General features: G+C 31.6%; 1 protein-coding gene across 1 annotated transcript; it reads right to left on the bottom strand.

Annotated features, from left to right (window-relative positions):
- Nucleotides 1–6,028: 6,028 nt before the first annotated feature.
- On the bottom strand, nt 6,029–12,134 carry LOC140816536 (uncharacterized). Its single transcript, XM_073175866.1, has 4 exons — nt 10,907–12,134; nt 10,712–10,762; nt 10,515–10,587; nt 6,029–6,514 (listed from the first exon to the last, which is right to left on the bottom strand). Exons 1-4 carry the CDS (start codon nt 11,698–11,700, stop codon nt 6,347–6,349), a joined length of 1,086 nt encoding a protein of 361 aa, XP_073031967.1. The 5' UTR covers nt 11,701–12,134; the 3' UTR covers nt 6,029–6,346.
- Nucleotides 12,135–17,145: the final 5,011 nt, after the last annotated feature.

Below are 17,145 nucleotides of genomic sequence, written 5' to 3'. Positions count from 1 at the left end.
ATCTAATAAATTAAAGTATTTATTAATTGTTTATAATCATAATCAAATAATTCTGCGCCAAATTTGGTGCAAGGGAGGGTGGGACGCCCCCATCGGAGCAATCAACGCTGCATGTAAATGACTTTTCAGTCCGTTGTAATGCAGTATTGGAGATACTCCAACTATATTATGTCACAATAAATGAGTGGTTTATATTAACTATCTTGATACTTTATTTTGACCACAAAAAACATACCATTTTAAATATTAAAATTAACATATACACCATAAAAATTCATAAATTTAAAAATAATAAAAATTATCATATTGAAAATATTATTTAAAAAATATTAAGTTTAATTTAAAGCTCCTAATGATATATGGATTATAGAGTATATGAATTTGGATTGGGAAAAGTGTAGAGAAGTGAGTCGGAATAGAAGATATTTTAATACTTTAGAAAATAATCATTGCTTACACCGGCTAATTGCAAATTTAGCCAATTGCAACTATCTTGAATTTGGTTTTTGATTAGGTATGGATTTAGGAGTAGGTCTCTTGTGAGACGGTCTCACGATTCTTTATCTGTGAGACGGGTCAACCCTACCAATATTCACAATAAAAAGTAATACTTTTAGCATAAAAAGTAATATTTTTTCGTGGATAACCCAAATAAGATATCTGTCTCACAAAATATGACCCGTGAAACCGCCTCACGTAAGTTTTTGCCTTGATTTAGTGAAGTAGGAAGTGTTAAAATAATTCGACTGAAATGGTCATTTGTTTATATATATCATGAGTTATCAAATCACGCCAATTGATTTGGTATTAAAAAAATGTACTCTTTACCAGGGTACTAAATAAGTAATTAATAATACAAGCTGATATTGGACTGGAGAAGATCCTATTTTCGGACTGAATTAGTTCCGAATTAAGTTTTATAAAAACTAGTCCAACTCAATAAGAATACGGACTTGATTCGACACTAAACCCCGTATACCGGTTTCGGTTTGAACCGGATTATATCTGATCGGCTCCATACCGGTTCGAGATCAATCCGATCGGTTAACCATGACTAAATATGTGCACAATATTTGCACAATATGTGCACAACGTTTTTGATTTAAAATTTTTGTTTTATATATTATTTTTGTACCTCTTAATAATTGCAACTCGTGGCAATTGATTATGTTATGCGTGTAGCATTAAATTTCAATATCAAAATGTAAGTTTAAGTACAAAAAATATGTTAGAATGAAATTTCCCCATAAAATTTTATGTTCAAGTTTTATTTGTTATAATTACAGTTTTATTTTCCATAAAAATAAGGGTATTTTTGAAAAAAAAAAAGGAGTATATGCAGTTTTTGCACTTTATTGGCACAATATGTTTGTCCTAACTCTATTTTTGTAACTTTCGTGCAATTACTGAATCTTTAGTGATTCAATTAGCTTGAAAAAGTGTTTGATACATTATCCAAATTAATAATTTACAGTTTTGGCAAATCAAAAAAATCATCCTCCAACAAATCCTTGAAAAAATATTCCAAGCTATCGTCTTCGTCGAAGACGGATGACACAGCTCCAGTAACACTTGTTGAAGCAACTGGAGCCATATTATTGTCCACCGTTGCACCTTCAAGCGCACGGTGATCATCCCTCACAGCATGGGTGTCGGCCTTTCTTGAACCAATGGCCTAAGAATTTAAGTGCAAAAAATGGAAAAATATATGTTAAATATTGTGAATATAAGTATAATTATATGATTGATAACATATGCATAAAATGAATTAATGCTTACAAATCTTCCCGCTTGAGGATCAACATAAAACATCAAGAAATCTCCGTTTTGCAGGCCGTGCATTGCGAAGAATTCACCTGAATAATTTCCGTTACAGGCGCTCTTTAAAATTTGTGGTAAAATAAATTTAATATTACCATCTAGCTCAGAGAGATAATATATATGAATTATTTAGCAAAATCTCAATGCATGTATATAATATTACACGGATGACTGTATAGAGATAGGGGAGATACGTAAAATTACATATAATGTCTTACATGCATGTTCAAGCACATGAATTCTCCCACTGTTGTTTGCCCAAAACCTGCACGGGAAAGATGTCATAAAAACATAAATAAATTACGGGAATATATTTAATATTCAACATATATTTTTAGAATAAAATAAAATTAAGTATCTATTTTTTCCACTAGGAAAATAGATATACCCGTATCTGAATGTCCATAACTTAGGCGTGGTCACATCATCCATGGACATATACATCCCTTCCTTGCTATCGAGTTGTGGGAAATGCTTCACTGCAAATTCCTACTCAAAGGGAAGAAAGAAAACAAATTAGTCGGATATATCAATTAATAAATGGGATTTTAACATAACCATCAAATATATACAATAAAGAAGTATGCAAAAATTACTGAAAAAATAAACCTTGGGGATGACTACTCGCCCTCGGTCTTTCACATCACTGTGCTTTAGTCTTTTCTCGAAGAGGAACTCCAAGGCAGACATATCAACTTCCTGAGGCATGAAACCACGGATTATTTATTACTTAACAATGTATCATTTTGTCGCAAGCGAAAAAGGTCAAACTTGTCGCAACGTCGATAAATAACATTTAAATTATTTTGTCGATTTATATGAATATGATCGATTCATGTGGAATTTGATATGGTATTTAAATCTTCGCCTTATTGTTCTTTAGATTTTAGGCAATTCGTTACTCTAATTTGTCGCGATTAGGTCTAAATTACCATTTCTATGGTGGGATCTAAAGCTTACAAACAGAAATAAAATGGATCAAACATTCACCTTGAAAAAAAAAGTTCTACTTTTTACAACTTTTTTTAAGCCAAAGTTGCAAATATAAAAAAGATTTCCCAGCTTAATTAAGTGGGCTAGTTAAGTCCGTCATCAAAATTGGGAGTTATAAGAGCTCCCACACATGGGAGAATTTATTTTAAAGTACATATATATGTATATATATATATATACACACACACCCGAGGCGGAGGTAGAGAAGAAGGCATGGGAGGACGAAGCCACTGCCGCTTAGGTGCAGCAGGCTGCACCACACCATCCCTCTCCATTTCTTTCCTCTTCTGTCTTAGAGTTCGCATCCTCATTTTGGCATTTTGCCTCCTCGACTGCCCACCATCTTCATCGCTATCATCTGCAATAAAAATCCCATTTTTCGACCTTGCAGTTCTCATTGTTTCTCTTGATTTTTTTACCAAGCTAGTGTATTAGGTGTGAGAAGTTGCACCAGGTTAGGGTTCAAACTTATAGAGGTTAGTGGAGCAACATTAATTGACAAACGTTTGGAACTGAGTTGGCAATGTCATGCTTTACACTAACCTAATTACTCAAATCAGTTGCAAAAGCAACCCTGCATTTACCAGCTGTTTTGTATTATAGTGAAGAGAGGGATAAAAACACGAACTCAGAGGAACAACATGACAAGTAAGATTTACAGTCAATATACGTTTCTAGAAGGGACTTTTTGCTTTCTGATTTTAAATAAGCGATGAAATTTATATATTATTAAGAAGTGGAGAAAAAAATCATAAGTTAGTAGTGTCGAAAATAAAAGTGAGAAAATGAAAATATCAGAATCGGATAGTGTTTGATAGTGATGTAAACGAAACAAACCGTTTGTGAGCTATTTGAAGCTTGATTCGTTTGAGCTCGTTTAATGAGGCTCGTTAAGATAAACAAACCAAACTCAAGCTTTACAGTATTAGGCTCGTTAACTCGTGAATATGTTCGTTGATAAATTCATGAGAGTAATCTTTTAGATGAAAAAAATTATAGTTTTGATATTTTATTTATTGATTTTGCATATTATTTATGAAATATATAGAAAAATCTATTAAATTTATTTGTCATAATAAATTTAAAAATTTTAATAAGAATAACATATTTTTCTTTAAATATATACTTTACTTTTTAATTAATTTAATGAAATTTAAATGTATAATTCATATTTATTAAGTTTGTTTAGGCTCGATAAAAGCTTGAATAAGCTCGTGAGCCATGCATATATTCGTTAAATAAAGCTCGAGCTCGGCTCGATTATAAACAAACCAAGCTCAAACATTCAAGAGTTCGACTCGACTCGACTCGATTACATCCCTAGTGTTTGATAAATAAGTTATTGTAACACTAATTTTCTGCCAAACACACATTTGTAAAAACTGATTAACATCTCACCAATTTTTAGATTTAAATCAAACGAAGCGGTAGCTTACTAGAGTCTGGGTTTAAAAAACACACAAAAATGAACTTTTTAATCCAATAATTATTTTATTTTAGTGATTGCAAACACTTCTTAAAATAAGAAGAATTCTTTTTAAAAAAACGAGAGAAGGAATGGTGTTATATATTATTTTTAAAATTTTAAATTCCATTTTCTTATTTTATATATTAAGTCATGTACCGGTACCAATCAACTCTTTATTGAAATTTTGGATTCGTCACCGTATTTGCAATTTTTTTTCTTAATAATTTCACATGCTTAGCTTGAATCAAAGCAACCAAAGGAAAAAAGTTTGCTGATACAGATAGATGCTCGTTCAATTTGAAAACCAGTTTTTAATGATATGGAACAAGGGAGCTTTATGTTGCGTTTGGATCGATAGATTTGAAGCTAGAATAATAAATTTATTGGTTTGTTTGAGTAAATCTACTTGACAATAAATTTCAAATCTCAAATAATTATTTTTAGAGTTATTACTGTGAATTTAAAATTAGTTCAACCTGAAATCATTTAAAATTTTCCCCTCAATTACTTTCCTCAAATCCAAAGTGTTCATTCCAAACGCAACCCTAGTAGCTGTTAATGTTCAATGAAATCGAGTTAAATTTAAATTAGTCATATTTAATACATATGATCAAACATTTTCGCTACGGAATCGAAATTTATAGCAGATAATAACCATACAACATCAACATTTTAAATATGACTTGAGCTAAACAACATAGTATCGAGCATTCAAAAATAACGTAGATCTAAAAATTCTTAATTGTTGAGAATCCAACTCTATAAACTTGTTTGAACATTATTTTTTCCCACAATGCAACATACAATAAATTTCATTTTAAATTAATTATATCAAATCAAGATCCTAGAATGTCTAGGATTTTGATTACCAAAACAAATCAAATAATGCTCCCCAATTTTCACTTTCTTTATTTATATTTCTAGTTAGTTTAAAATTTAATTGTAACTTTAACACTATATCGATCCCCAGAGTCGCATCTTTCTCGAATTGGAATATTTATAAATGCCCAGCAAGCAATATTCAATTATTGGGAAAATTTTTAAAAACAGCATAACGTGTGGCTAGCTCGAAAACTGAATCATCATACATTAAATAAATTTCAATGAAAAGTATCAAATGTATTTTTTGCTCTAAAATAATGTCATTGACTACCCGTCGATCTGGTTCAACTTTTTTCAGCTTTAGAAATATATAATTCTATACATTCATTCATTTGCAATTTTTGTGTTCTATATTGATGGGTTAGTTTTTTTTTTCCTTTTTACAATTTTAATCATTTTTCTTTATGAATGCTGATGTGACACTGCTTGTCTTGATCAATATCACATTGAAAAGTGAAATAATTTTTTTAAAAAAATCATAAAATAACGGATTAAAACTTAAATTTTATAAGATATAAAACTAAAATCGCAGAAATATAAACATGTGTGCTACGGTTTCTCCTGATTAAAATTAGTGAAACCGAATACATGATATGTATGTGAATAACTCAAAATACCATTTCTCAAAATTAAACATAAATTTACAGGGCTCCAACCCCTTCAACACTTTAGGATGGAGGATTTATCGCCCCTTTTGCAAAAGTCGAGCCAACACTAAGAATGCGAATGTGTTGTACATATAGATTAATAATTTGGTTCCACACATACCAACAGTGAAAGCACTTGCTTAGATTACATATAAGCATCACACTTCAAATAAATAAATATCAGGCAAATTTTACATAAGTTACTGCCCATTTTGCATGTATGGGAACGTTTCTCAAAGCTATTCTTCACGAATAGAGAAATTAATAAACAAAAATAAAATAAAAAATATATTCAAGAACACAATAACAACTAAGCCTCTCTACATTAAATTGCACTGAGGAAAATATTAGTGGAAAAGGAAACCTTAAACCATACTTTTAATTGGTGTCATGTGTATATGTTGACCGGGTTTTCGACATGCTCGATCGACCGGATATCTGTAACTATAGCGTGACACAGTACACGACAATCGTTATCAATATGACCGGATATATAACCCTAAATGTGGTATATAACTCGGGACGGGAAACACGGTCAGACGCCGCGTGCAGCCCTAGCATAGTGAAGAACCATAATGTGATCAGTGGTGGAGGAATTGGGAACCAAGGTGATCAAATCTCTTGGATTACTCCATATGTTATCTCTCACATGTTGCACTGTCAAGAAAGTTTGAAGCTGCTGCCCTTTACATGTCAACTCTATCTGTAATCAACCATATATTAAGATAAAACTAAAGATCATGGAGACATTTTAAGTACTAAAAGATACCAATCCTAATATATATATATATATATAATTGGAATAATTGTGCATGATTTCATTTTGTCTTGGGCTCATGCAAACAAATTAAGGAATTAATTAATAATCGATGCATCGCATACCAACTTTAATTAGGATTACATTCAAACACACGAGATATTGAAATGATTCATGTACATTTAATTATAATGATTAACTTTAATTATAATGATTAACTTTAAGAATAATTATGGTATTCTTAAATTAACTCGACTTAAAAGTAGGAGAAAATTTAAATAGATTCGTTAATCAAGGTTAATTTATTTAATTAACGTCTAAACACAATGAATCTTCTAATAATAAATTAAAAATATCCAAGTTTAACATTTAATCAATTAATCCAACCAAAGAAGCCGCCCATCACACGATTGAAAACTTCTCCTCTCTTTAATCATTTTAATTTAATTGCGGGCCCCATTCAGACTTTGCACATAAGCCTAAATCAGTATACTTCAGACTTCATTTTATTATTATCCTAATATATATTATATATACATAATTTATATATATATATATATATATATATATGTATGTATATGTAGACCTATACATACATATCTCTTAGTGATGAACGTAATCGACAAAAAAATTATTAACAACCAACAATTATTTAGTGCACATTGAATTAATATATATTATTCACTCAGAAACTCAAATTAATTTTTTTTATTAAAAAAATACCCCTCCAAGTTGACATTCTATTTCTTCAACGATTCTCGATTATAATTATCATAATAATTATAATTTTATATAACTGGCCAGGCATCAAGTAATTAACTTACATAGGAATTATTAATTATGAGGAATTGACATTCCATTCCACACACAATTTCACTAATATAATAATTATCTAATTAATTATTACTTTTGTACGTGTTTGCCTCTTGTTTATCTACACGAAATGATTCTGCAATGCATTATCTACCATGCAATGTTGCTTTCTAATCCTCCAACGTAAGACATTTTCGACCCTTTTTCTAGTAACGCGCGCTTTGGATTATGCCCGCGTGTTTACCCAATATCCTTCATATATAAACCCGCAAAAGAAGAAAAGAAAAATATACGCCGAATAAAAAAATGGAGAAAAAAAAAACAAGAAGAAGAAAAATTACTAGATCAAATACCGGAAAGCTAGAACGGATAAAAAAAGGAGATTATTCAAAAAACTAATAATACCGAAATTAGTAATTTCGATCTTTATTGGTTGCTTCTTTGTAATATTGATAATCTATGCGGTCTAATTTAATCTTATAGCAATGTATCTTTTATTTTTGATAATTTCATTCATTTTTTCCCACGAAACTACTGAAATGACATTACACACATCTTAGTAACACATGGACATCGTTTTTACGCTGAGTCAAGAAAATGACCACTTTTTTTAGCATGGAAGTGCACCATTTGATCTCTCTTTTATAGCACAAAAACGTAGAAAAAGACAATTAAGGGCCTACAATTTATTGAGTTGAAACCTTCGAAAGCATGACGATATCAAACCGTAACGCATGCAGATATATATTAATTAGCTGGAAAAAAGACAATCTAATTTACTTTTTTAATGGACATCAATTACATGATTAGTGTGAACTAGAGAATATACAATTATAGAAACCAAAAGAAGATTAATATCAGAATCCCAATTTAACATGCAAATTTTGAAAAGTGACATACTATAATCATATCTCTGCCCACTCATAATCTCAATCATTGGCCAGTTTTGTTTCATGCTACCTTTTTTTTTTTTTAAAAAATCATTATTATATATATATATATATATATATATATATATATATATATATATATATATATATATATATATATATATATATTAATTAATTAAAGAAATAATTGATCAAATGGTTGAATGGCATGGAACCATAAGGGTTCTAATTAAACTAGATTGAATATTTTTATGAACAAGCTAGCTAATTTTTTTCATGTATCTTTGGGAGGTTGACGTTCACGTAACCATGTAATGAACTATTAATTTATAAAATTGTGACGGCAGACAATTTTTATTGCATTATTATTATTATTATTATTATTATTATTATTATTATTATTATTATTATGTAATTATGTCTGACTCTTAATATTATATACATACATTAATTTATGTATTTTATGGTTGATAGGGAGAATGATCAAGCATATATCCCAATCATAAAAATAAATTTACTGAAAGAGTTGACCTTATAGTATTATGACGTAACAGAAATGAATTTTGTGGGTATAGTTTATAATTCATCTGATATCAAACTCTCAAAATTGAGTCGAGAGTTCGGATTCGATACCTAATTATAACAAATCACTCCACCTAACTAAAATAAATAGATTATTACGTCCATTCATTTGGAGCATTGGATTAAGAGGAAACAAATAGAATGTTGTAGTCGTTGACCATGCCACGATTCTTGGCAGGCGATTGGAGTTGATATACATGTTCTATTTATTTCAGATTATCTTTCCAATAATTATTTAATTATGGAACATATTGTATACGACATTGAAGGGAATGATTCGAAGACTTTAAGCATTTAATTTAATTCGACAACTATATATGGAGAAAATGAGAAATTCTAGGTAGGATAAATAACCTAATATATATTTATTTTAGCATATGAAGAGTTGGAATATTAAACTATTTTGGTTGACAAAATATTCTAATACATTATCATATTAAATTCCCACATTAACGATCTAGTACATGAAAGAATAAAGAAAATGACTGATAAATTAATTCTCCTTTAAAATTTCAAGAAAATTATATATAATCAGAATTACACTATCTATAAATATCTAAGTACAGATGTATATCAAGAAAATTCATTAGACTAACGTAAGCCAGCAATAATCCATTTAATATATACATTGGACCTTTTTCTTTATTACATTTTCTTCAAAACAGACAAATCAAAACATGTTTTCCTTAATGTATTCTTTGCTCTCTGACATTTTCAAACTTCTCAATCCAAATGTACCATGCACAAATAATTAATACTTTAATTCCAAGTATATAAAGCTTGGAAGAGATTTATTTTTTAATCAGCATCTAACGTTTTAAGCGGTCATTAATATATATTATTTGTAAATAATTAGTTGTCTTAATTGCAGGACAAGTTAAACAAACCAGTAAGATTATAAAAATACTGCAAAGAATATTAGTACAATGTGATTGATGTTTTAATTTTTTGTTGGGGTATTCTTAGGTGGAAGAATTTTCGAATAGTTCATCGAATGTTTTTTTATTGGTACGTACAAGTCACAATTAAGGGAATTGAGAATGTAACATGGATTGCTTAATTTTCTCTAAAAAATTCTTATAATATAGTATCTCCTTAATTCTATATAGTTTTGATTGTAACATTCATTAAATCCCACATTTTGTAGGTTGATATTAAATATTAAGGTAGCACGTCTCGTTGCATTAACCCTAAACCTTAATCCCTTTTCTTCTACCAATAACTAACTATAAACAACATCTATAAAACGCATAATAACCAAATCATTTCCTGAATAAGACCAAAACCATGTTTTATCCATAATTAAGTACGATGGCTTAAGCTAATAAGACAAAAAGATATCCTACTTAAGATGGCTACCTAGAAATATACATCGTACCTACTTGTGTTGTTATCTCAAGTTTTCTTAAGTTATATATATTGCTCAAGGAAGTTTTTATAGTTCTGCTGTTACCATCATGTTTCTTTTACCAACCATTTCTTCAATAATGGGATTAATCAGTTGATTGTCTTCTTCCGTTTCTTTCGCGTTTCCGCTAGGTCTACTAGAGAATAATTGAGTATCACCAGCCCGAGAAATTATCGATAGTGTGTTTATAATTTGGAAGGAAAAAAAAAGAGGAAGATTAATTGTATTACAGATAACAGATGAATTTACATACCTCGGTTTCGCTTTCGAGTCTTAGCTTGATAATCAGATATTTAATAACCAGTCGAATTGTCATTCTGCCATCCCTAAATGAGACCAAACAATAATCAAACAAATGAAAAGTGCTTATCTAGACCAAGGACTGAGTATGGTGTTCAATGAAATAGGTTAAGAAAAGAAATTACGAACTAGAAGTATGCAGTCAATTACCTGATTCTCAAGTAGCTCTTGGATAGCTGCGGTAAAAATGGTTCTCTTTCTCTGCAACCCAAAAATAAAATCCGAGGCGACATTAAAAAGTTCACGGTCCGAATAAAATTAGTAAGATCAAGAAAACTAAAATGTAGAATCCTTATGTGTTTTCTATAAACTGTATTACACTTTAGGGTGTATTTGATCACTTACTGGTTTTGAGACGCTTGTAGCATGAGCCATAAACCAGAAGATGGTCTCCTGGGAGGTTGAATAACTCTGAAATCTATAACTGGCCTCCGAGTTATATCTACTCCGCCGGGTGCTCCGGTATATTGTTGAAATGGCCGGGAAACGTAGGACCCCAACGGCATTAAAGGAGGCTGTGGTAAACTAGGAGACGAAGACAAAATAGAAATTGAAGCTGCTGCTGTATTGATGGGGAAATTCCTATTTGTCCATGTGTTTGTTTCTTGGTATTGTTGAGGCAAATTTGAACTGCTAGAGTTCCCTGTGTTTTGCAAGAGATTAAACCCTGCGCCACTTCCGAAATTCATCAATGTCCTTGGGGTTCTAAATTCAGGCAGTCTGATATTTTGTGATTGTGGTGGAATACTAGTAATTGGAATATTACTATAACTGGTACTACTGTTGCTAGGCATAAGCTCGAGCTCGATCGGGCCTGGCTCTCTCCTTTGTGGCCGAGTTTGATCTTCATCTTGCTTGGTTTCATGACCATGGCTACCGATACCGAGCCGCAGCCACCCCCTGTGGTCTCTTTCTTCTTTGGCAGTATCCTTCGAGCTTGACCCTACAGTACCTTCGTCGTCAATTCTTGATTCTTCCTCCGCCATCACAGATGGATCAGATCCTACGCAAGCTTCAATATTATTGCAATGATTATGATCATAAGCCTGTAGCTGGTTCATAGCACTGAAACCGTCAGCGTAGCCGTCACCGCCATAACAGTAAGAAAACCCCCGTTTTTCAGCCGAAAACATGGTCATCTCGACAACCCCAGAAACCACCAAATCCCAAACGGAAGAGATTCAAGGTTCTTGATTTCAGAACAAGCCATTAAATGGGAGGGATCTGCTTCTCAACGTCTTCCTCGTGATTTGGAAATAGAGATCTGTTATTTCCATGAACGATTGGTGCATAGTGCTGGGGAATCAAATCGGTTGAATATACCCATTGACCAAATAGTTATTTATCAATGTCTATATATACATATTATATGAATTATTTTTGCAGTTGTGTATGGTGGGAAAAAGAATCAGTGGACTATAGATACAAGAAAGGAACAAAACTTGCCAAAACCATCTCTTTGTTTTGATGGATTACGAAGTAGTCGGAGAGGTAGATATATGGTGGTCAGTCGTTTAAATTATATTTTATATTGCTGTAATATCATAAGAATATATATATAATACACACATACACACATAGCTAGGTGAGTTTATATATATATATATATATATATATATATATATATATATATATATTTGGTTTTTTAAACCTGTTGTCTTGATTGATAAGGTAGAATACACGTACCCACTTTTCAACGAAGGTGGAGGGGAGGGCTCAAACTTTTAGGGCCATTTCCAAGAACAAAAATTTACAATTCAAGCTACTTTCTTTTTGGATATCACAAAAGGTCCTTTTTAGGGTCTTTTGGCTCATCGGATACTTGGAATTAACTACACATTATTCTTTTAGAATTTGTATACATCCCAAATTCCCCATAAATGTATGTCGCCTTAAATCAAGTTACATCGTCAGGAAAATGACAGAAGTAGAGATGCTAATTACTAAATTAAATGTGGAGTGATTTTCATTAGTCTTAAATACATTTCTAGCTGGGAACAAATCAATTTATAAGTTTTGGGAATTAGAGGAGGCCATGTATCAAATTAAAATATATTTATTTGTTTCCGTCTGTGAAGATATATAGTTTTCTTGATATTAATGTTAGGTCTATTTTGTGTTCTTTCTTTTTACAAAAAAAGTGACTAATTTTCTCAAACTTTAACGGTTTGCATATATGAAAATTGGAGCTCAAAAGATTAGAAAGTAACGTTTATCATAATGCAGAGGACACCAATTAGGAAATCTATGTTCCATTACTCTAACATTTGATCCAATGGCTGGCTACAAGGGAAACCACGTACGTCGATTTTTTCATGTGATGAAATGTATTGGACAATTGAAGAAACACGTATGACCATTTTACAATCATCGGATTAAATAAAGGGCAGTAAATACAGAAATATTTATACAAATATATTATAGATACGAAGCCTCATCAAAATTAGTACAAATATCTCATGGTGAAGGAAATCATATATATGGGACCCTAGCTAGTCAGATTTGATTATAAGGTATCACGTCTTAAAAATGGCTATTTAATTTCTATTCATGAATACCAAAATATGCTGTCTATTCAATTTTATCAAGTTCTGATGCTTTGACGAAATGCATGAAAGTCTTGATATGCCAGCTTTCGACCAATCTCACGTATCATGATGTCATGTCCTAAAATAAGTTTGACCAATGTTAAAGAATAATTAGCTCAAACTTAGGTTTGTGTTTACCCCGCCTATCCAACTAGCAAATTTTTTTTTCCCGAAAAAAAACTTTTTTGGTGTACTGGTTCTCCTTTTTCCGGTTTTGATCTATTAAGTTTTCAAATTTTGATTCGTTCTAATAATTTTAATTTTTTTTTTTCAAATCTATTTCGTGGGAATGCTGATGTGACATCGGAAGTCGATGTATTGTTTATTGTCACATCAGCGATTGAATCAATATAGTCGAAAATTAAAAGTTACTATACGAAAACAAAACATTGAAAACTTAATATATAGATCATATCCCAGTAAAATTCTGGATTCTGGGAATAATTAGTTTGCTTTCAATTCATAATATAATTAAATTCTCTATATATGAAAAGAATCATAGCTCACGATGTATGTCGTAGATGAAGCTCCTGGTATGCTTTTCGATATCCTCATGCCAATTAATATTGCGATATATAAAACGATAAATTAAATCATGTTAATCAAGAGCTAGCGTCAATGAAATTAAGGCTGGCTAGAAAACATTAATTAATCAACATATAATTAATGTCAAATACATATAATTGAGTAGATTATAATGAATAATTATAAAGAAATAAATGGAGGGTTTGGCATGCATGATTATGTTTCCCATAAACAAAATAATATTATATATCTAGCGACGTGGCCATGTATTGTATATATGGCATTCGATCTAATTTTATAGTTTAGTAATTACATGTGCTACCCACCCCCGGGTACTCCCACATTCTACACTTGATTTAACTGTCGATTGTCCCTCAGCAATAACCAAATATATAAATTATAATATTCAGATACCACAATTATATTTGTAATTATTAACGTATGTAACATATATAAATAATCACGTTTATAAATTATAACTTATCTGATACGAAGATCTCAAATTTGAGAGGATGTTTCGTGAAGATGCTTACATAAATATCGTGGAATCATTTAATGTTACATATTTCACAAAACCAAAAAGTGTGTGTCAAAAGACCGCCAATATGGCATTCGACAAGATTTTCTTATGAACATCTTGCGACGCCTAACAAGCATGTGTGTGTCAGTATGTGTGCATGGAGAATATGAATGGTAATTTGGAGGGGAGGGGGCAGCAGAGCGTGAGCTATCTACCTGAAAAGCCTATTGAACTGATTCCACCCCAATAGAAATTGTTCTGTATAATATGTATGTATTATTTTTTTATTGGTACAGACAGGTAGCCCTTAACATATGGGTGCCAATTGACTGACGGATACTTTATTGGAGGTTTCTATAATGTAACCAAGTGTTTCAGAAAAGGTTTAGTCCATTTTTTTTTAGAACTGCAAGTACTTAATATTTGCGGTACATTGATCCTACCGCATGTTGAGTAGATAATTGTTGTAATGTTATATATTCGACGACTATTTTCGTCGTATCAAGATGAGTATTTTCTAGTGTATTTATATCCTCACTTATTAAGAAACTTCTCGGGGGTCATCTATCTCAGAATTGTTTCGAGTCGAGCACGCTTAACTTTGAAATTCTTATATGATGAGTTCTCGAATAGAATATGCATATTCTTGATATGAATAGTACATATCATCTTTTATGTTTTTTTCAACTATATATTTGCATATCTGCACAGTCTTGGAATCTCGTTCATTCTTGGACGTGGTATAACAATCACCTCTCCTTTATAACGCGACATCCTCGTCGCGGCTATCTCATCAATTTACCAGTACCGAGAATCTAGATGTGGCTCACGCAGATTCAAAAAGTGACTCTAGTTCAAGTAGCACTTTGCTATAAGTTTAAGAGGTGGCTCTCACGTCACGTAGCACTGGCCCTTCATAGAACTTATTTCCCGGTATTTCTACCGACAGCCATCTCTGATGACACTCTGTAAAGACCCAGATTCAATGATTCTCTCTGTTGTACCAACACAAGTCTTTACAGCAAGTTTATGTTCACACTTACATGCACCCTGAGAAGCTTCTCAAAGAGTCATACATCCCAAAATTAACTCAAGTCAAGCACGCTGGACTTTGAAATTCTTATGTGATGATCTCTCGAAAAGGAAATGCACTTTCTTGATAAAGTAGGTTTCTTGTGAGACGCTCTCACGAATCTTTATCTGTGAGACGTGTCAATCCTACCGATATTCACAAAGTAATATTTTTTCATGAATGACACAAATAAGAGATTCGTCTCACAAAATACGACTCGTGAGACCGTCTCACACAAGTTTTTGCCTTCTTGATATTAGTAGTACGTACCTATTAAAATCTTTTAAGAATTTTTCAACTGTATAGCCTCATATATATTGGAACCCCGTTCACTCTTGGACGGGGTATCACAATTCACAAATATGTTTCATGTTGTACGTAATTTGGGATCCATCCACTTAAATACAATTTGACCGTAAATATTGGAAAAATCCTTGTAGCACGATGTCGAAGTATTGTTGATATGTTTAGAGCATCGTATCACCACTCCGCCCAACCAAGGATGAAAAGTAAACAAAAGATCAAGCATGTTCCACAAGAACAAACAAACAAATTTTTAGATATTTCAAATGGACCAGATTAAATCCTTCAGAGTTGTATATTTAGACATGGACAATTATCTCGTTTGAGCTAACTTTTAGAGTTGAGTTAGATATAAGTCTGAAAATAACATGGTATATCAGACCTCAAGTTCACCCTTTAATGTTGGATTGCACTATGTGACACTCGATAATATCTTAAAAACTCTACGCTCCATTTATTCAATTTTGTACCTAAAATAATGTATAAAATGTCTCACATCGACTAAATTAAATATTAGAAGTTATATAGATGGACTTAAACAATTTTCTCTCATAAAATAATTTTTTGAATTGAGTTACAATCAAATCATCACAATTTTTTTTTTTCAAATCTTCGGGCAAATAAGATTCCTCCGTCGTGTATACGTGGCACAGAGCACAAACATATGGCACGAATAATGATGAGAGGAGCGTAGATGCATGCATGGGATGCTTTATTATATATATAGAGTCACTTTTTCATCATCATCTGTTTGTGTTTGAATTAATGAGGGATGCATTGATTCGATCTGCAATCTACTCTCTAATATACTTTTAAAAGGAAATTCATTATCCTTTCTTTCGCAAAACGATCCTTTTCCGCCAAAACGAGATATTTATTGCATTAAATGGGCAATTTGCATGTTCGGGCGCATCGGAGAAAAAGTGGTTCTCACTTTTCAACAGTTGAAAGCAATAGGAATAAGGGAAAGGGATGGCCCCTAATTTAATCTATCGTCATGATGATATCATGAGTGCCATCATCATAGCTCCTCCATATTTATTTTTAGTGCGATCCCAGCAAATTCTTTCCTCTTGCTATTCATAAACTTTATACACAACAATAATACATAATCATCATCTTCGTGACTTTATTTTACGTATCGTTTTCATTGTGTGGGTGACGGAGGTCTCAAGTATTCATTGGATTCACTTGTGAAAAATAAAAATTTGTAATGAGAACAAATATATATACTTGTTGATTATCATTACTGAATAATTGATGGTTGCGTAAAGCAGTGCTTGGGATGTATAGATGAGTAATTATGGGCTTAATTGGGACATTATATTATCTTGGCCAGTGTTTAGTTCTTAAAATAGGAAAGATAGAAAAAGAATAAAGAATATTGCATGTGGTATGTGGTGTGCCGGCATGCAACTATCAATGTGTAATGCACAAAGTTCACACGGATCATGCATATATTTGTAAATTATAATTTTTGTCTTATATGTTTTTTATGTGCAATTTTGATTTTTGATATTAAAGAAATCGGATTTCAGTGTTGTGATTTTCATTTTTTTTATAATTTGAGTCATTT

Source organism: Primulina eburnea, chromosome 16 (assembly GCF_022965805.1).
Source record: "Primulina eburnea isolate SZY01 chromosome 16, ASM2296580v1, whole genome shotgun sequence".
In the NCBI taxonomy this organism is placed as follows: Eukaryota; Viridiplantae; Streptophyta; class Magnoliopsida; order Lamiales; family Gesneriaceae; genus Primulina; species Primulina eburnea.
This window is presented reverse-complemented; position numbering and strand designations above follow the sequence as displayed.